The 21,246-nt window shown below is 45.7% G+C and overlaps 1 protein-coding gene across 1 annotated transcript in view; it reads right to left on the bottom strand.

Annotated features, from left to right (window-relative positions):
* LOC8036433 (puratrophin-1) overlaps positions 1–17,774 on the bottom strand; it is a 164,026-nt gene extending 146,252 nt beyond the window's left edge. Inside the window, exon 1 of the mRNA XM_042287382.1 lies at positions 17,241–17,774. Within this exon, the coding sequence (XP_042143316.1) occupies positions 17,241–17,673 (433 nt within the window). The 5' untranslated portion in view covers positions 17,674–17,774. The remainder of the gene's footprint in view (positions 1–17,240) is intronic.
* Between the last annotated feature and the right edge of the window lie 3,472 nt (positions 17,775–21,246).

Raw genomic sequence — 21,246 nt, 5'->3', positions numbered from 1 at the left:
GAAATTCGGGAATATGAGCATCGTTCATCCCCTCAATTCAGAGCCAGAACAAGCAGCCAATGTTAGTCATACCCACGCGCTAAAACTAAAAAAAAAAAAAAATTGCGTGCTCAGTTTTAGGCATTTTTCGGCTATTCTCATCACCGCAGTGGTTGGACACGATCGAGCCACTACCCGGGTGTCCGCCGAGGCATTGATTGTTACGAGCCGAAGTCGAGTGCTCACGCATTTCTCGTGTCCAATCCATGAGCCGCGCTCGACTGTCGCCAGACGGGTGGTTTCGATCCCACAATTACGTCATCAAGCTTTGCGAAGGGCAAGACTGAAAGAACCCCTTTTCTCCTCGCAAATTCACTCCGACAAAGAAGCTTCTGAATCAGCGTCGTTCTGTCCAGCATACGCCTCTGCAAAGTCGTGAACATTCCAACCCGATATCGACTCACCCCTGTAAACTGTCCTCCCTTGGCGTGTGCGTCTCTCTCTCTCTGTCTGTCTGTCTGTCTGTCTGTGTCTGTGTGTGTGTGTGTATGTGTGTGTGCGTGTGTGTGTGTGTGTGTTTTATACAACGTGATATTTGTTTTAGAAGGGTATTTAAATACGATAAACTGAAGAAGACGCGGGACCGTAACATTCATCCTTTATTGCCCGGACGGCAAACAGATTACAAAAATGTCGCGTCGCTCTTATGAAAAGGGATGGGCGCATTCTAACGTGCACGGTTACTAACTGGATTCTTTCCAGCTTCGTGAAAATATAGCAGACGTATACATAGAATAGATGACCAAAATACCGTACCCAGTTTAACGGCGTGTATACAGTCTTTGGAGAGCCCGATCTTAACGGCGCAAGGATCGCGAGAAGAATGCAAGCAAACATCTAGGGCGTTGGAGAAAAAAAATACATATCCCGACCCTGGACATAATCTGTGTTTACGCGGTCAATCCCGCGCCTGGCCAAATACGCGCATGAAGGCACGTCCGAGATTGCGCTGGAGGTGGCCAACGGGGGAAAACTATACAACCTTCGACGACTGTGAAACTTGTGAAGCAAGTTCTATTCGCGCTCCTCAAAAGAACGCTCTCTATAGGTTTATGTCGACATTGATAGAAACAGTAAATTATGCCAAGGATCAGGAGAAAAATTTGGTCCTAATATATGAAGGCCATCTCTTTTAGACCAAGAATGTCGATGCGACATAGGAGATTCGGAATGAAAGATCTACAATCAATTATAAAATAAAATATAAAATACAAATGCATTCTACAAAATGACAGAACTTTCATAAAAGTAGAAAATATGGCAAGTTATGGAGAACTATCGACAGGCGAACTCGGTTCCGAGGAAAGGCGATATCGACACATCAACGTAAAATACGCAAATATGCCCCAGAAGCCGGGCGAAGACATGATAAAAGCAATAACGAAAACGGCTTGACATAACAAGAATAACAATTTAATTAAACGTTTCGCCTCCCATGCGGGAGGCATCTAAAGGAAGGCAAAGAGCAAAATGGAGAGCAGCGCTCCAAAGTTAAACTATTTATACATAAAGTTTGGCGTAAATGCTGAAACTTCGAGTGCTACTCTCACTCTATTCTTTGCCTTCCTGAAGATGCCTCCCGCATGGGAGGCGAAACGTTTAATTAAAATTTTGTTCTTGTTATGTTAAGCCCTTTTCGTTACTGTTTTTATCACGTCAAATAAGCAACCCCAATCCTCAAGTTTTCATCTTGCTTTTTTTTTTAATTATATTTCGATGACTAGAAGAACGGTCTGGGATACTTTGAGCTGTGAAGTGCGTTCGATTCTTGCCCATATATGTAATTCCAATTATGATTCTCAAATAAGCAATTGTTCCGAAATCAAGCAGCGTTTGCTGATTAAGGCAAAGCAAAACATTCAAAACCGAAGCTGCAAACATGCCACTACTCCCTTGTTAGCAAGAAATTTAGGCTGATTGCATCGATCCTATATATATATTATATTTTCAAGGTGTACAAGCTTCAACATATCTCCTGGCACTCGGCGAAGCGCGCAGGTGAAATCGTGTCCGTAGTGTGCCTGTAGTGTTATAGCATCTCGGCGCTGACTCACGCTGGATGTCGTCCATATGTTGTTTGCGATGCGCGTTTCGTATTTCTCTTTTTCCTCCCATCGTCTCATAAATTATGAGCTTTCGCGTAGTGATAGAACACATCAGTTAGTCCTTAAAGATTCTAAGGTAAGAGACCAGCAGTTAGTCCTTAAAGATTCTAAGGTAAAAGACCAGCAGTTAGTCCTTAAAGATTCTGAGGTAAGAGACCAGCTGCGCTTGCCGACACGAGAAACAACAACAACAACAACAGTTGTCATGCGGCCCTACGCCCGCATGACAATCCAAAACAGCAACGGCGAGGACAACCCCTTACAAAAAATTTATATCTGGCCAGATCTGAAGATTTCAGATATGGCCATATCAAAAATTGGCCACATATAACCTGATATGGTATATCTGCCAGATATAGCCTCATATTTCCAGATATATCCTGATGTATAGAAATCCCAGATCTGGCTAAGTAAGGAAATTCCAGACCTGGCCAGGCATTTCAAAAGGACACAAGCCTTAAATCGGCACTTTATATCTTTTTATTGTCTACAATTCTACCAACTGCCCGGCCCGCACTCGCGGAGTTATGGAAACGGTGATCCTTCAGCTCCTTAGGGATCGCTAGTTTTGACCAATTCCATGTTTACACAGTTTCGAGTGTAATTCGTAGTCACCCTGAACAAGCGTCCCATAGGGCTCAAGTACCAGTCATATCACTTTTAAATTTTCTCGTCAATGGCTGCGTTTATGATACTGTGCATTTTGTCCGACCTTCAACCAAGCTGAGCAGCCGATATCTCTTACCATATAATAATGCTCGTGATTGTTGTTTTAGCAGGAATTACTTAAAAGTCGAGAAATCACACAATTAAAACCGGGATTTAGGTCGGATTCAGTGGCGCTGTTTATGACATTTTAGCGTTTCTAACTTAATATCACCGCTTTTGAAGCTGTACGAGAATGATAATAATGTAAGAGATATGTCTGCAGCTCATCCAGGTTGAAGGTTGGCCGGAATGCACAGTACTGACATTGGCGGGACATTTTAAAAGTGGCATGGCAGGTACTTGGGTTCTGTACGGCACGTGCTCAGGGTGACTCCGAATTGCGCTCAAATCTGTGTAACCATAGAATTGCTCGAAATTTTCGATCACTAGGCAGCTGAAGAAACACCGTCCCCATGATTCCTCGAGTACGGGCCGAGGCATTTGGGGGATTTAGCAAATTGTCTATGCGGGCGTAATGTTAACATTTTGAAATAATTAAGCTACATTGAAATCCTCGTGAAAACTAACGGAAATAATCTCAAACTTAAGCTTGTCAAAGCTGAAGTTTGGGATTATTTATGCTAATATTTAGCTCGCGAATAATGAGTCATTCAGAGTTTGATAACAAAGAATTATTTTATTACTTTTTTATCTTTTTAATATATTGAAAACCGGCCGCCAGATAAGTCTGTATATACGCCAGATAAGTCTGTATATACGCCATATCAGGCTGTATATACGCCAGATAAGTCTGTATATACGCCAGATAAGGCTGTATATAGGCCGTATATAATCATATAATGTTTGATATGGCCAGATATGGCCCAGATATAAGATTTCCATACGGGACGCAACGTCCTCCCAGTCAGCCGAAGAAACGGCATTTAGTGTTGTTGCGTTTAGTCGACAAATGGCTACTTTTTTCAACAAAAAGAACCAAGGTTCTATAACCCAACGTAAGCAAAGCAAAGGGGAAAAAATCAATAAAAAATCGAATGTCTCACCGAAGGCACCACTAAGGTCGATACACAAGCAGGCTTAATGTGCTTTGCGCTGACCATGTCAGTGTTTTATTTATTTCCAATACTACTAATCCCATTCGGGATTGTTGTAGGGTGGTACATCATACAGAAATATATATATTTTTAATACACATTTGAAGATAATGGTATGCAAGCCTATGTCGACAGGTGCGCTTCCAAGTTACTAAGAAACTGCTCTACACTAGTGGAATGTATTGTCACGAATGAAAATTGATGAGGCGATGGTAACTGAAGAAACTAGGCGTTTAATGGGGCGAACTTGTGCCCAAAACAAAAAGGGAACAGAAGAAAACAGCAGAGCGCCGCGGACGTCGATGTCGATGTCGGCGAAACCGCAGGATCGAGCGCTGGGGCGAGACTGACCCCGGCTCGCCAAGCGGAGCCCCTTTTGTACACGCGTGGGCGTCTGGAACATTCGGCGTAGAAGATTCAACGCATTCTAACCTCGAATCAGCCAACCAGGGTTCTCGAATTTACCAGAATATCACATTAAAGAGTAAACAAACATGGGTAGCTGCGGCTAGGAATCGAACCCTGACCCTCTGCGCGGAAGGCAAGCGTGATAACCGTTAGGCCGCGGGCGCGCTGCCTACTTGCTCAGCTGCGCGCGCGGCAATATTTATTTGCACATATAGTTTCTAGCAAGCCAGGTGTGAACATAGTACTTAACTCTACGATTACGCAATCGGCAGAAAAAAAAAAAAGAAAAAAAGACCGCGTCTTGCAATTATTTAACGGTATTTTTCAACGAAAAGAGTAAACAAATAAAAACAACTAAATAATAAGACACATTTGGTCTATAAAGCAACTGCGCGACGTTCGTGTAGTGCCGCCGAAGCAAGGTGATGTAGGGACCTCACGTTCTCTCAAATCGCCAACTAATAAATTCCCGTAGCGTTCGCGAGCCGCGAGAAATGTGAGAGACACTTTCCAAGCGGGAAAAATTTGTCTTTGAGACAAGTCGTATTTGAAATGACAGGCACTTCTCACCAGGTTATCACGTCACCTAGAACCGGACGGCATCTGCGTCCCGGCACTTCGATAAAACACGTGGTCAGCCGGATGCATTCATAATAATAAGAAAGATCAAAAATAAAAAATAAAAAGGAAAAAGAACACCGCGCGAACGCTACTGTACTTCCTGTTTTGATATTGAGTCCAAGTTCTAACCAACAACCGCTTTACGCCGACCAGGATAAAATAGCAGATACGCAGTTGGAATAACAAATCGCATCCTAAACAGCGGACGTTAACACCATCTGTCAGACGCGAAAGAAGGATCGGTTCGATATCGAGCAGAGATCGGCAATGATCAACTGCCGCGATGACTAATGGCACCCTGTCGCCGAGGCGGGCCGCGCGCTTTTTCACAACAGATTTTCAGGCGACATTTGCGGAACTCGCACAATGAAGGAATTCTTTTTCCTGGAGGCTGAGACACTGAGGCATGCACTTCCCCTTCATCCCCCCCCCCCTTTTTTTTCCCCGAAAAAGAAACAACAAAAAAGTCATAAATAAGACGCGGCATCCTAAAGTCGAAGCACGGACTCAGAACAAATAGCGTGATTCTTATGGGGCATATTTCAGCGTAGCAATAAAGAATTCTGCTTATCAAGCTAGGGTTGTGCTCGAGCGGATCAGAATCGGGCTTACCGCGGGCGTTAATATTATGCAGTCTTCGTAATGATAATAATGCCTATCATTATTTAACCGAACCGTAGGATTCCACTCGCTCTTTTCGTTTTCTGTCGCTATCTCATAAACAAAAGAAGCAGAAAACATCCGATGTAATCTTCGAAATCAGTTCTATAGTATATTTATTGTTTACATTGGAACGAAAACGTAGCTTGGCGGCGTCACGAGATTCAATAGACCGTACTCATATTTAAAAACGGGGACGACGGAGGAAAAAAGGGAACAACGCGTTCCAAAATTTCGAGACGAGTTGTATGCTGTCCCCTTTTTTCATTCGTCGTCTCCGGTTTCAGACATACGCGACTCGAAGCAGCTCGCCCGCTTGCTTGCTTGCTCTGCCTTCAACCGCAATCATAAAAAAAGCAGGGGTCTACACGCTGGACCATTGCATGGCGTTCGTCCACATGCCAAGTGTCCTGGAGCTGTACCTATATTAGAAGCGAAAAGTTCTCTCTATGCTTCGTCACTCGCCAGCAGCTCTTCGCACGCGTCGTCGGCACGGTTGGCGTTCGGCAAACTTCCAGCGAAGAACAACCTGCAGTTGTCGAGCCGCGCGCCAGCAGGAACCGGCCGATTTAGCACGGCGTTGGCCCCCCCGCGTATACCGGGAGAGTCAACACCCAAGTCCAACTCAATCGGGCGTTTCTATCAGGGACGCGTGACGCCGGTCCGGACACTTCTTGAAGCGGCGCGAGAGCTCCACCAGCGCCAAAGCGCGTCATCAGCCGCGCACTCAAAACGGCCTCTTGGTTTGCCTGAGAGTAGTTCAACGATCCCAGCAAAAGGCTTGAATATTTATGCGCCTGCGCGAAGAGAACAAGGCTGCTGTCGCGAAAGCACACACACACACACACACACAAAAAAAAAAAAAAAGGACGAGGCAACATTTCTAACAACGAAGTCCCTTCTGCGCGACTCATGAAGTTGGAAAATTTAAAAGGAGGTCTCTCTCTTTTGGCAACGCTCGGGAGCTGTCATAAATTCGACCGCGTCCCGTTCTTCCAGCGCCCAATGGAGACCGGTAAAGATAACAAACCGGCGCAGTTTTCTTTTGCCTGGCCGCGCTGTCGATGGACAATAAAGTGGTTGGTGTCTTGAGTTGGCGATCTGAGGCCGCGGCGCTCCTCCTATTCGGGCGGCGAACGAGTTCCAAAGCGCATTCTTACCCCGAAACGTGACACCAGCGGATCGGTGTCGCGGTCTCGCCCAAACGGAGAAACGATGGAAGAAAGCCATGGTGTCCTCAAGTTCCCTCCGAATGCGAGCTGTATCGCTCGAATTACTCGTGCAATTTTTTTTTTTTTTTTAGCTACCCCAACTAATTATATTTTCGGAATCACCCGCATTCACCATTTCCGGTATGCTATTTAGTATCGCGAAATTCATATTAGAGTCATGTGAAATCGGCAAGTGAAAACGATGCCAAAACCAACATTCAAATACGCGCACGCTTTTCGGTGCCGTGACGTCGGGGGAAGGCAGGCTTGCAGGTCGAACGGGCAGTCTAAAAATGAACTCTACCGAACATTTGTTTCGTGCTGCTGCGCGGGAGCTGGGGCGAACTTCCAAAGCATTCATTTGACACCATGAAATTGCTTGTAATCAGTTGGAAACAAACTCCTACTTTCCAAAGAGTGAAGCCCTGCCTTCCGCTGCTTCGTGAAACAAATTTAATTTGGCCCAATACTTGCGTTACTATTTCAGCGATGTTCGTCGATGTGCTGAGCAAATTATCAGGCAAATCAAAAACTAAAAAAAAAAAAAAAAACGCCGGAAATGGCCTGAAACGCAAAGCGTTTCACTTTGCGTTTCAGGCCATTTCCTAATTTGCATCGCGTTCGCTCGATCTAGTGAGTGGGACTCTAACAACATTAAAAATAAAATAAAGACGCAATCTTATATATTTTGAACATAATCGGTGAAAGAAGTTCAGAATTTTGAGCACATTTTCTATCGTTGGTGACGTCACATTCATTGGTCTGAATCAATAGACAGCCAAAGCGAGAAGTGCTTGCAATAAGGATTACCGATCTTCCAAATTGTTGGAATTAATATCGAGTTATGAAGATGTGAACGCCCCACCGATTTACGGGTGTTCAAAGCAAAACACTGACTAAGAATCACGCACTTAAAAGGTTCGGAATGCGTCACGTGCACCTATTCAGCCAGTCCTACCTCTAGAAGTTTATGTCGTTATTATCCGACGCTCTAAAGCAATGTCGTCAGTGAACGCTCCTGTTTGACACTGATAGGCAGGCGCGCCCTTCGAAGCAGCATTTGGTTTTCTTCGTTCCTTTGCAGTGACCTTTAAATGGATGCTGAACCAAACATTTCAGTGTCTATATTAAGTGGCGCACGATCTTTCCACGAGCCAGCAGCCGCCAGTGTGCGCGAGCACACGCAATGAATCTGACGTCATAGTCCCCCAAAACAAACAAACAAATTAGTCGTTAGTTATTTATACAGCAGGAGTTTAGTCTGCCAGAACATGGCGACATTGTTACCCACTGTAGATAAGCAATTTAGCCAGTGCAGTACGACTGCTAGCCTGGGGTCTTTAACGTGTACCACGCAGGAGTGATACACTACCGCACGCCGGTACGATGCTCATCCACATCGAAACGGGCACGGGTGGGGATTGAGCCCAGGATCCTGGGTTCTGCAGTGAAAGCTTTCGCTACACGTGCTCCAAGCTGGTGTGCGCTAGCCCGATCACCCTCATAGTCCCCCGTTCACGCTTAAGATGACAGTGAACTGTGTGGGCTCCGGGGAAAAGGAGAATAAAGACAAGCTTTTCATCTCCACAGTGGGGTCTGGTGTAAAAGGTGAGCGATTAATTGGTCTAACAAGCACGTAGCTTTCACTTGTGGAGATGAAAAGCCTGTCTTTATTCTCCTTTGGCCCGAAGCTCATACATTTCACTGTCATCTTAATCGCGAATGGGGGACTATGACGTCGATTTCGTTGCGTTTGCTCGCGCACACCGGTGGCTGCTGGCTCGTGGAAAGAACGTGCGCCACTTATTATGGGCACTAAACTGAACTCCAAGGAACGAATTATGTGACGAATAACTGGCGAACGCCACCCGACGGCACGCTCGCTTTGCGCGCGACGTAGCAGCCACAGTGTTGATTCCACGCGCAGAGTAAACACCGCCGGGTAAAAATCGTCGGTTAAAAACAAATACCTCCGACTTGCATAACAATATCAACATTTATCAGACGTTTCGTCTCCTATACGGGAGACATCATCAGTGCGGCCTGGGAACACCCGACTAGCTACCAGAAATCCAACGCTTCTTCTTCCTTCTCTTCATCCGTGGGGCTGGTTCTGCCGACTTCTTCGTCTATGGCATAAGGAAGACATTATCATTGTCTGCCCTCGCTTCAACTTCTTTTTACGTCCGTCCTGGATGGTAAGTTAAATGACAAGTTATTTCAGGATGTCGGTGTATACGTCGGGGAGGGGGCCGCGGTTAGAATTGCAGGCAGATGGGTCACTCCGAATACACCATGATTCCAGAAATCTTCTGGGGCCCCACCGTTGTTCGCGTGCCAGGGTCACAGCATTCGCCAGGTCGAAAGTGTGACCAGTCGTCCAACAATGGTCCACCAGTTCTGTTTTTGATCTTGTGGCATGTGTTGCCTTCTCCACGTCTCTTTTGTGTTCTTTGAGGCGGGTACTCCGTTTGCGGCCAGTTTCTCCGATGTAACACTTGTCACAGTCCTGACAGTTCACTTTGTATACAACACCACTTTGAGATTCAGGAGGGGTTGGATCTTTTGGCTTCGAAATGAGGTCACGTAATTTTATATGGGGTTTGAAAGTTGTTCGTATACCTAGTGGCAGGAGGGACCGGCGAATAGATTCTGAGACGCCTTTTACATAAGGGATAGTCACCACGCCTGCTTTGTAATTATTAGTCGCTTTTGTTCTTCCCTGCTGCATCTGTTTACGTGTGTTTTCAATAAAACCTTGTGAATACCCGCGCCTCAAAAGGGATCCGATAACAGTCTGAACTTCCGATGCTCGTAAATTTGAATTTGAAGGCAAATGTTCTGATCGGCTAATTAAGGTTTTTACAACGGCTCGCTTATGTTCTACAGGGTGGTGAGAATTGAAACTCAAAAAATTACCGGTATCACAAGGTTTACGATACACGGTGGTTTCAATCTGACCGGTGTCACTTCGGCAAACAGTTACGTCCAAAAAAGGTAACGTGCTATTTTGTTCAACTTCTCGCGTGAACTGTATGGACGGTTCAATGCTGTTTAGGGTTGCATGGAAGTCATCGACGTGATCCTCATTTAAAATAACGAAAGTGTCATCTACGTAACGTCGATAGAATTTGACAGGGCATGCTTTTACTTCTAACGCGGTATGCTCTATGTGTTCCATTACCAGATTAGCCAAGGTCACAGATACCGGACTACCCATTGGGCAACCCTCAATCTGACGATAGAATTGTCCACGGAAGGTGAAATGCGACTGATTTAGACAAAAACGCAAAAGAATAATAATATCCTCAACTGTCAGAGATGTCCGTGACGAAAGTGTGGAGTCATTACGTAGGCGTGTTTCGGCAACTTCCACTGCAAGAGTGGTCGGAACATTAGTGAACAAAGATATAACATCAAACGAGACCATTACATCTCCCTTGTCCAGAACATGACCTCGAATTAGGTCAACAAATTCTCGAGAGTTTATAACTGTAAAGTTGTTACTCCCTGTTATGGGAGAAAGCAGCTCTACTAGATTTCTGGAATCATGGTGTATTCGGAGTGACCCATCTGCCTGCAATTCTAACCGCGGCCCCCTCCCCGACGTATACACCGACATCCTGAAATAACTTGTCATTTAACTTACCATCCAGGACGGACGTAAAAAGAAGTTGAAGCGAGGGCAGACAATGATAATGTCTCCCTTATGCCATAGACGAAGAAGTCGGCAGAACCAGCCCCACGGATGAAGAGAAGGAAGAAGAAGCGTTGGATTTCTGGTAGCTAGTCGGGTGTTCCCAGGCCGCACTGATGATGTCTCCCGTATAGGAGACGAAACGTCTGATAAATGTTGATATTGTTATGCAAGTCGGAGGTATTTGTTTTTAATCATGAATCCCGGCTTTTGGAACATTTTTGCATTTAATCGTCGGTTATTCGCAGCATATTCGTCCCATGGAGTTTAGCCTTAAGGCGACACTGAAACACCGCGAAACTGCGCGAGGAACCTCGTAGTACTCTGACAGAAATGTCTCCACATACCGCACCGACTATTCAGGGCGGACACGCACATGGCAACTAAACCTTTCACAACGACCACGAAGCCCCGAATAGACGCGCCTGGTGTGAAACCATATCTCGCAACCATTGTGCATGACCGTGGCTTGTTATTATCTGGAGATAATTGATTAGCCTTTCGGTGTCTATCTGACGAAACCTTAGCTCTGGACGGTACGGCGTAGGAAATCACGAGTTATAAATATTTTGTTTTTATCCGAGAAAATGGCTGCCAGGTGCCAGAGGAGGAAAATCTTCTGAACAAGGGGTAAGATTTCATTTCATTTATTTACGTTGATGACCCGTTTCCGGGTCTTCAAGGTAAACAAGAAATAACGTGACATAAATTTAAAAAAAATGTACACGAATCTGAGTTGCACATTAAGATACGACTGCATCGGCGTAAACTAGTTCAAAACAAGCGTATTTCGCCACTGCAACCTCTGATCTTTCGTCATGGCTCGATATCGGCTGGCAATGGTTGGAGCCGACATCATTACCGCTTTCCCGAAGACGTTTTCTTTTTTTTCCTGACTTCTTTGACTGCCGTAGCGACACAGTGTCACAGACCACATAGGTTCGCCTCCGCCACGGGAAAAAAAACAACAAACAACGTATATCATCCGAGCTCACAGCGGCTCGCACGAAAACATTAGCTGGGCGTAACAGGCGCGACAATCTGAACAGATAAAACCAACCGCCCCGACATTTCCATATCAAACCCATCGCATCAGTTTTGAATTGAATGAAAGGTTCTAGGCAGCGGCTCGGCAGGTACGCGCGGCGCGAGCCAACCACACAAGCCGACTATAACAAAACAAAACAAAAAATCGTCGGTGCGCGGTGCCCTCAATCCGATGCCGCCCGTGCCCATTAGACTGAAATCTCTGTCATGTTGTCGCCTGACAAATCGCGCTATAGTTAAAAGGCAAGGAGAGAAGACCACAAAGAACTCGATTTAGAATAACCGTGTACCTCTCCGGCAAAAGGCATTCAAGCCCAAAATTTTCCTTCGGATAGAACCGGCGTTATTTGTTGGATGTTATGACGCCCTCGTAGGGGCGGCGCGTGACTTCCTGTTCGCGAGCCTCTGCAAAGGCGCGAGATTTCGCTTTACGCGTTCCGTATTCATTTCTCTTTTTTTTTTTTTTCTAGATAGGGGTTGGGGAGTCGGATATGTGCCGAGCGTATATAGATCCCGATCAACAAACCCGGGACTGGCAAGCAGAGTGTTCGAATGCGACGTACTCCAACGACTCGTGCATAGAAAGACGTCGGTTAACCCCGAGAGGTGAAAGCGAACCACTGTCTGTATCGAGGAGTGGGCGCAGGGCCGTTCACAGAATCGCAACCTTCGGGCTTCCTCCTTTTTTTGGGGGCGAGCGACTCTCGAACCAGTTTCTTCTTTTTTTTTTTATCGTTTCTCGCGCCCGTCCCCTTGGCCGCGAAACAATACAGCAAGAGCAAAACAGCCGAGAGACGGAGAGCAAAATGAGAACAGAAACGTGACGCTAAAAGGAACGACCTACGACAGTTCCAGATGAGTCGATTTACAAATGAGGGGAAAAACAAGAAGGAAACAAAAACGCGCAAAAAGACCGACGTAAATAAATAAACAAATATGTAGGCTCTGCGAATTGGATCCAAATTGAGGCTAATTGCATGTGTGATCGAATTTTGCATCTTTTTCTTTTTAAGATAGATAAAAAAATTTAAAAAAAGATAAACACTAGAGGACCAAAGAGCACGATTAAACATTCGGCTCGGTATATATTTTCCGTATTAACGAATTTAGTCATTCGAGAAGCTTAAATACATTGAGTTGCGAAGTGATATTCAGTATGCGCCAATATTTCACGAAAAAAAAAAAAAAAACCATACGTATTAAAAAAAGAAAAGAGAAATCAAGTAGAAACCTTAACTTCAACTCTGATTTTACTTGCACGTGTAGTTAACTCATATTGCTTGCTTACGTAAACGTTTTATTGAACCTCCTCGCCGATAAAACTTTGAAGCGTTTAGCCGGGGTCACACTGCTTATATCATGCAAACAGATTCGAACGCAAGTCACCACGATAATCCTGCTTTGAATACCGCATGGCAACGAGTTCAAGGAGAAAGGTGGCGCGCGGCATTCGAACCACGGATATCGCGGTGACTTACACCTGCAGACCGTTTTTTTTTGGTATGGTTTGTAAGCAGAGTGACCCCGACTTTCGAGTCTCGCGTTTCTTCTTCGTCGCCCAGGCGTAGTGTTTGTTCATTAAAATATCTCGGCGAGCCCAGTTGACTGCAGCAAGTCAACCAGCGACTGTAGACTGCGGGACTTGCTGTCGGAGTCACTCGTCGGCGTGGTCGAGCGTCGGCGGTAGACTTCGCTCGCGGGTCCATGTCGGCCCAGACTTGCGTACAATGGGCGGCGATGGCACGGCACTCCGATACGAGATGGCGGAGTTTGGGAACAGCACCCTCGACGTTGCAGTGCTGGGGGTCCTCTCGTGTGTACCAGAACGAATTCCTCGTTGCGTGGAAGTTTAATCAGCGGGACATTAGCTTACTTTTATTTGGTGCCATGTTGGGTCTTGTCTGCAGGGGAACAATTTTTCCTGTGGTTTACAACGACTGCTAACCTCAGGATATTTAACGTGCAATAACGCGGTAGTGAGTTCAAGAATCGGTACCGCAAGAATTTCAAAACACCCCAGACAACTTGGCCGACATCTTCGGTTTAGATGGGGATAACCGAACAATAATTAAAATCTCCGAAAGTTGTAAAAACAAAAAAGGATATATAAAGTTGATCGGTCCGGCTGAACACGTTACGACGATGGTAGACTTTTCAGTGATTTTTCAGTCACGTTTATTTGAAACAACAACGACTGTAGTTTACGTCAGAGCAACCTCCGAACGTTTGGTTCCCAGTCCCCAAAATCGAATCTTTCTTTCTGGCGTGCCGCGGGCCTTTAGAGATTCTCGCCTCCTCCCCCTACTGGGCGGCCAACCAATCATTTTAAAATCTGTCAGAGTCACGGGGTAGCCACTAGTGATGGGCCGAACTTTTGTCGAATCGAAAATTCGGCGCCAAATCTTGGGAAGCTGAAGTTTTGCCAACCTTTTCTAAAGATTCGGAAAAAAATACGTTGTTGCGAGGTTTAAAAGTTGATATTTCGTTGTTTTGTTTTTCAAACGAAAAAAAAAAGTTTTTAGGTTGTTTTCTTTTAATGCATATTGGGCACAGTTCTTATTACTAAATAAGGTTACGTTCTACAAAATAATTGTATCGGTGTAATCTTGGTGTGTTTACTGGCAATTTTACAGTGACTTTTTGCAGAGGTGGTGTGACAACGAGGTTGGGTAGTAGCGAGCGCAGCCACGATACGCGAGATTCGGTTTTGAGGCCTCATCAGCGCGAGCCTGCAAGTATGTACAGTGCATTCTTAAAATAAAGCGATTACACTGTGTTCTTTCTCTGCGAGTCACCGTTTCGTGCGCAAAAAAATGAATGCAACGGCTGTTGAGCCTTCACCAGAAGAGATAACAGTATTGTTGCAAATACGCATGTTTTTCTATTTGAGTCACTTGACGCCAGCTTTGCATGAAAGTATGCGTCCCATATTCGCAACGTCTCGGTTTTAACTTTTACTCAAGCTGCATTTCTGCAGCTTTTTTACTCCGGCCTCCTATTCACCACATGTATCTGTGGTGAAAAATGAATTCGTATCGTATTGTATCGTAAAATGCCGGTTTCTGATGTTAGGACGCATGCGGACGTTTAGGAAGATGGGAAGAGTTAGGAATATCGGATGTCGAGCATGATAGTTGTGTGTTTGGTGTTATGCGGATAGATGAAAACCGCTAAATAAAGCTAGATAAAAAGCATTATTATTTTGTTTTGGCACAAACTACTTGCGCGACAAAAAAAAAAAGGGGGATTGCTATAAGTGGGAGAAGTGCTTGTCAGTCAATGTTGCAACTACCTCCCTCGTTGCATCATTGGAAATATCAAATGAAAATCACGCCATCCAGAATGTACCGCATCATTTGTCACACGCCATATTGTTGGACGTTGCTCAAAGCGCATGCTCAGAACCAGCTTCCATCTATCGTCTTCCAAGAACAACGATTCTGATAGTGTAGAATAGACGTTTAACCCGGCGTCTAGAGACTGAAAAACGCTTTCCGTTGATTTTCGGAGTTCCGCAGTACCTTTTTGGGCGAAGCATTATTCCATGTTGCACGCGTATAGAGGCAGTTTCGCTCAATCTTCAGGAACGTAGTTTAATGCTACCCGGTGAGATATCGACCTTTGCAAAAAAAAATCGCCTACTGTGCGCTGCCATCCTTATCTGCTGGGCTGTGTAACGCCTTCTGATCATGCGCTGTTGATCTGTTGTGCGGTACATCGAACGCTGCACATGCCTCCACAGCTCAGTGACTCAGCATTTTTCGCCCGGGTGATAAGCGATGGAAGAGTCTATACACACCACACATTACCAATATGCCTTTCCCGCACGCTTCGCCGCCTAAGCTTTCTCCTTCCCCGTCGTTGGGATAGCCGAAGTCAATCGTGTGCAAGGGCCGGTTGAAAAACCGAATGCGCAACTCGTCGAGTTCGTTTGCCTCGGCTCCGAGCAGGTCGAAAGGGAACGCAGTTCTCGATGAGCGCCGTGATCGAGCGCCTTCGTTCCAGCGTCGCGTCTTTGTATCGGCTCGGATCGCGCTTCAAGAAGGGCGGATGAGAAACGCTCTGCTCGCATCAATAAGCCGCAAGAAACACACGCCTCACGCTTGCGCGCTTCGCCAGCCTTTGAAGAGCGTCTCGACATTTCAGAATATGGAGAGCTCCTGTCGTGATACCTGCGCGCCGTGTATACGACTGGATCGAGTAGAAGGGACCGCGCTATCAGACGACTAGGAAAATACGACAGCGCGTTTCAGGCGGTGCCTCGGGATGCGTATCTCAACATGATGCGCGCTCTCAGCGACGATCGAGGATCCATTCGCCTGCGGACGTCCACCATATACGGTGCATTAGAATCAGCAAGGGGATCAGAATACCTGATTATACTCCGTTTCTAAAAGATAGAACTTGGAAGAGTGGTGTAACTGCTCGCATTTCCGAATGCGACACATGTCCACAGCCAGTGTTTACACGAAGATAGAAGATGCGGCCATAATTCTGTTGTTCGCGTTCTGCGGTGTTTGTCCTTTGGGGCTTGTTGCGGGGAGGCTGCGCCTACCGTTCGTGGTAGTTTATTCGTTTTTCTTTTTTTTTTTTTTTTTCTTACTTGAGTGCTATGAAAATACAGGCAATCACTTTTTTTTTAAATAACTTGGCCGATCGTCTTCAATTGATTTATTAGCAACGTGATCTCTGCGTGATTCATCTGCCTCTCGGCGAGCCAGTACGCTAGGGAAACCTTGATCAGAAGTTCCAAACGGACATGCAGGAAGAGGAAAAATCAACGGTCGGGCTCTTTCAAAAAGAAATGCCCAGCTTCGTTCGAAGTCCTAATTGAAATGGCATAATAGCCGCGGCTATCGACGCGGGACCTTGGATTCGAATCGTTCGGCGACGCAGCCTATTAACGGGGGTTCCAGCGGAAGCAGGCAAAGATGGGACTGCAGCAAGGTCAGTCGCCAGCGAAGAATATACTTACTCTATCCTTGCCAAGGGGCCATGTATCTGCACGCGCGCTGAGGGTAGGTTTGTCCTTACTTCTTTGAGAACCGCATAGCGTGACGACAAAGTGAAATTAGTGACCGTTTCATGACCAACCGAAGAGAAGAGAGTGCGGGAATGGTTCGTTGGTCTGCCTGCTTCCTACTTATTTAGCTGGCTGCTGCGACTGGGTAGAAATGCGTTCGCGGCTTATTACGAAGGGGGACCAGAAACGAATAGGGTTTAGGGAGGGGTGATTGTCCCAGAATAAATAGAAGCCGCCTCTAAACATATTAGTTAAAGTTGCAATCAAGTTATACAGTAGCAGTTTCACGACCACCAACTGGCCTTCTTCGGTGTTCAAGAAAAGAACTCCTAGTTTCATATTGCCGCGGCACAGATTCTACTGTATTACTTCAATCCATATTGTAGTCAGTTTAGCTCAGTGAACTAAGATGGCGTCACTATGAACGTAACAAAGCTGTCAGTGAGCTCCATTTCCGTCTTTTGCAAACGCTATGGGATGTTCTGGGAATATCCAATGGCTATTGTCCGCCATTTATAAAGTCGAAAAATCTGGAGACTAAACTTCGATTACTGTAACCAAAAGCAGTCGTTTAAAACTACACTGAACCAAGCGCACGCTTCCATGTTTTAAGGCCCAAAAGTAAAATTGTCTAGGAAGAGAATAACGAAATCGCAAGGTCATTACCTAACTCACCTGGAGGTAGCACCCCCGTCAAAGAGCATTCCCTCGACCTCAAGGAATAGTCGGAGTCGCTCGAAGGTCCAGCTTCGATCCCGGAGGAAGCGCTCGTTCTTCTACTCGCACAGTCCACGCTGTCTTGCTTGGCACAGCCACAGAGTTCGCAGGCAGGCTCCTTGTTCTGCTGCTCGGGAGTCGCTGTCGCACTCGCCTGGCCCGCGCTGTTCCTCATGTCCGCTGCCGGCTGGGGTGATCCGGATGCTTTGCAGCCACAGTGGCTCTTCAAGCGGTGCTCACACGTCCATGCCTTTCGTCCGGCCAGGAGCGAGTCCCACTCGATTCTCTCCAGTCCCCGCTCGACCGATACCAGGAGATGTTTGAGGACGGTCACCAGCTGCTCGTCAGAGCAGTTCTCGTCCCCTCTCGCCATCCAATCCATAGTGGACAGTGTTCCAGGGCCGCGGACATCGAGATATTTGCTGCCGAGGTGTCCTAGATGGTCGCGGTACTTGACAAGCAGTCTTGCCGACGGGCGCTCCGGGAGGTGATGAGCCGCCGCTGGCAGGGAGCTCCTGGTGTCGCTGGAAACGACGCCAACGACGAAGTAGAAGTCGCCGGGACGCAGAACCGCGGGGTCTAGCTCGCAGATGTGCACCAGCAGTCGGCGATTGAAACACAGGGGCCAGGACGTCGGGCGCTGGGCACAGCACTGGTGACAGGCGGTGTTGGCGGGCCACTTCTCGGATGCGGCTTCCTGGAACGAGACAAACCAAACACCAGGTGACACACCGAGCTGATACTGTAGGTAATATTTTTTTTTAATTAAATAAGAGTAAGAGATATTGACTGACTTCGTTCGGCTGAGCATGGTTTCGCGGCTTGCCCCAAGTGCATGATTACAAACTTATTATAAGAGTAACCTCACAAACGCATAATCATTTTTATATTACTCGTGGGGCATTAAGAAATCATACCTTCGACAAAAGCCCGACACTCTGAACGGGATCGGTGACAAAATCCGTCAGACCTTCACATGCATGGAGTAGAAAATAAGATTTCAAATGATTTGTACACTAAGTACACTGAGTGCTATTGCATTTGTCAGAAATACGATAATCCTAATGAAGACCAGTCGTAGGTTCCTTTTGAGGCTTGTCGCTTAAGACTCGTAACGATGAAAACCCACGTAGATGTCTTCTCACACAAGGTTCCGGACCAGTACAACGTGACGGCGTTTTTAAAACGGAAAAACTACGCAACTCCAGAAGAAAATAAAGGTGATGACAACAATATTCCACTCGGCAAGTACTCTACTTAGTTGAACATGTGCTTCAGAGTCAAGGAAATGAACGCATGTCTTCGTTCGGTTTGAAATCACGGTAAAAAAAAAAAAGAAGCCAAATTCGAATCTCTTTAGAAGCAAACGTTAGAATGGTGGGTACCTCGAAAAGATAAGTGCCATTACAGCAATCGAACGAGACAGCATCGTACAAAGAACTCTTAGCTTCTGCTACATCACATATACATCTTCAAAAATGTTTCACTGAGTGCTGCGTATTACTAATACGGTCCCAGTTTCCGCATCCGCAAGTTACTACCGCTATATAAACAAGAATAAAACGTACATGTTCGCGCGGTGCTTGACGACTCAATTAATATGGCGGTCAGTAGACCGCCGGAAGGTCAGCACAGTAAACGAGGCCCCTAACACATTTAGGACTGACGTCACTGCCATTCGCGCAGTCACGAAGAAGCAAGAGGAGATGGACGAGGCACAGCTCAGACATTCCCCCCCAGACTTCTTACTGGTGGGGCCAGGTATCGTAATGAGCCAACTAAGCAAAAACAACAAGGCCCGTCCCAATAACCGAGTCCCCTCAAAGGAATAAAAATATTATTTCCGTAGAGCCGTAGCGATTGCTTAAACCGGAGACGTGCGCTGCAGCGGTCATGGCCGGGAAGTAAAGCTACATACACGTAAGCAAGTACAAAAGAAAAATATATATATGCAAAAAAAAAAAAGAAGTTTACAGTGCGAACGCCCATGCTACGCACGCCAACTCCTAGCGACGCTGCGCACGACGAGCATAAAGTTTTGTTCGGCAAACGAAACAGCTCACATGAAACTACAGGCATTGCTCTGGCGGCATTTGTTTACGGTCTGAAGGGCCAAGTGGAATGGACCCCCCTGGCACTTGTAACAACTTGGAATTCTTATATAGTACCATGGAAGCGGTTGGAGCTAATGAGACGTTTTCTGCTTCGGCTATTCGAATTCGGCACAAGCTTTACGCATCGCGCATCCAGTTTGCTACGTAAGAGATATTGCAAAATACAATAAACTTAAAACAGGAAGAAGAAAAAATCGGAAGCATTAAATTTAGAGGCTGGATAGAAAAAAAAAAAAATGCTTTCGTCTTGGTTTTGGCGGACAGAAAGTCCTCAAACAAAAAAAAAAAAGCCAAAAACGTTTTTTTTTTTTCTTTTTTTTTTTTTTTATTGGAGTCGCGTCAATTTGTTGTCGGGAATGGAGGTGAGAACTGTATGTTTGTTAAAAGCTTACTATAGGCTCACGCAACTGTGCAGGGACCCAGAAAACCTGTGTTTTCTGTCAGTGCCCATTTAATTTTAGTGTCCTGCTCAAATCGCACGTTCAACAGGGAGCATGCGACGTAATTAGGCAATGAACTCAGAAAATAACACAACCATACACGATAATGGCATAGCTTATGTACTACCGTATTTGAGCGGCCTGCCTTTCTGCGTAGTCTAGAACTAATTTGACGCGAACCCCAACAATTTAGAGGGGGGATTTCAATCGTCTGTCGATCACTTAAAGAGTAATCAAATTAATAGACTCATTAGAGGTCTAGAGACTCTCTTGGTCAGAATGATGTCCATCTAGCTGGTATTGTGTTGGTCAAAAAGACATTCAAGGCAAAAATGCACCGCCTTTCATATGAGATACAAATTAGTTTAATTGCTGCTGCAGCAGTAATTAAGTAGCTTCCTAATATATATATATATATATATATTTACGTTAGATTATTCACAAAATATGATGCTAATTCGGAAACGCAAAACACGACACACCTTGAAAGCCAACCTAATGACCTATAGGCTATATTATATGCCACATATTGTGCTTTCCCGGTACAGGATATGCATTCTGCCCTGGTGGCAATAACTGGTGCGAAATATTCTTTTATTATCTTCAAAACTTAATTACATAAACATAAATGTATTTCTAAAAAAATGCGCTTTAATGGTATTGTTATTGTCTCATAGTTGCATTTTTTTTTCACAGAAATAATTAGATTGTTTCAAAAGGCGAAGAACATGTTTGTTTTTGTTGTAAGCGTAAAATCAAACGGAAAGGAAGAAATGGAACAGTATGGCCACTCTTTCCAATGAGTGGCCTGGCAGTTTCGGTTTTGAGAGAGAGAGAGAGAGAGAGAGAGAGAGAGAGAGAGAGAGAGAGAGAGAGAGAGAGATAGTTCAACAGAATAGAATACCAGTGTACAGAAGCCATGCTCTTCAGACTTGATGCAGACTTCCGTCCGCCCTTCCTCTAGCGGAAAGGCAAGAAGAGCTCGCCGTCTCATAGCCTAATAAAACAGGCACGAGCAGCCTTAGCGCTGCTTAAACCACTCAAAATCATCCGCAATTTCCCGGCACCTTTAAAAGAGTGCAGCAGAAATAACTAGAAATAACTAAAAGGCTCTTTGAAACGGGTCGCGTCTCCAGGGGCCAACCGCCTCCTCTAACCAAACGCGCAGACGGGAATACGGCGCTAGGATGAACTGGCGGCGCCGTTTCTTACAACAAAAAAAGAAAGAAAAAAAAAAGAAAAAAAGAAAGAAAAAACGGTCGGGACGCCGGAGCGCCGAGCATAACCAGGGGCCGAGGGTCTCTCTCGACGCTGCCTCCATATCTCGGGCAGCAGCGAGACTGGCAGCAGGCCAATCAGGCCCGACCCCCCCGAGGGTTCAACTCCCCGAAGCGGCAGGAC

This window comes from Ixodes scapularis, unplaced genomic scaffold (genome assembly GCF_016920785.2).
Source record: "Ixodes scapularis isolate PalLabHiFi unplaced genomic scaffold, ASM1692078v2 PGA_scaffold9__187_contigs__length_104089568, whole genome shotgun sequence".
Taxonomy (NCBI): Eukaryota; Metazoa; Arthropoda; class Arachnida; order Ixodida; family Ixodidae; genus Ixodes; species Ixodes scapularis.
The sequence above is the reverse complement of the archived record's forward strand: the minus strand, read 5'-3'. Positions and strand labels throughout refer to the sequence as shown.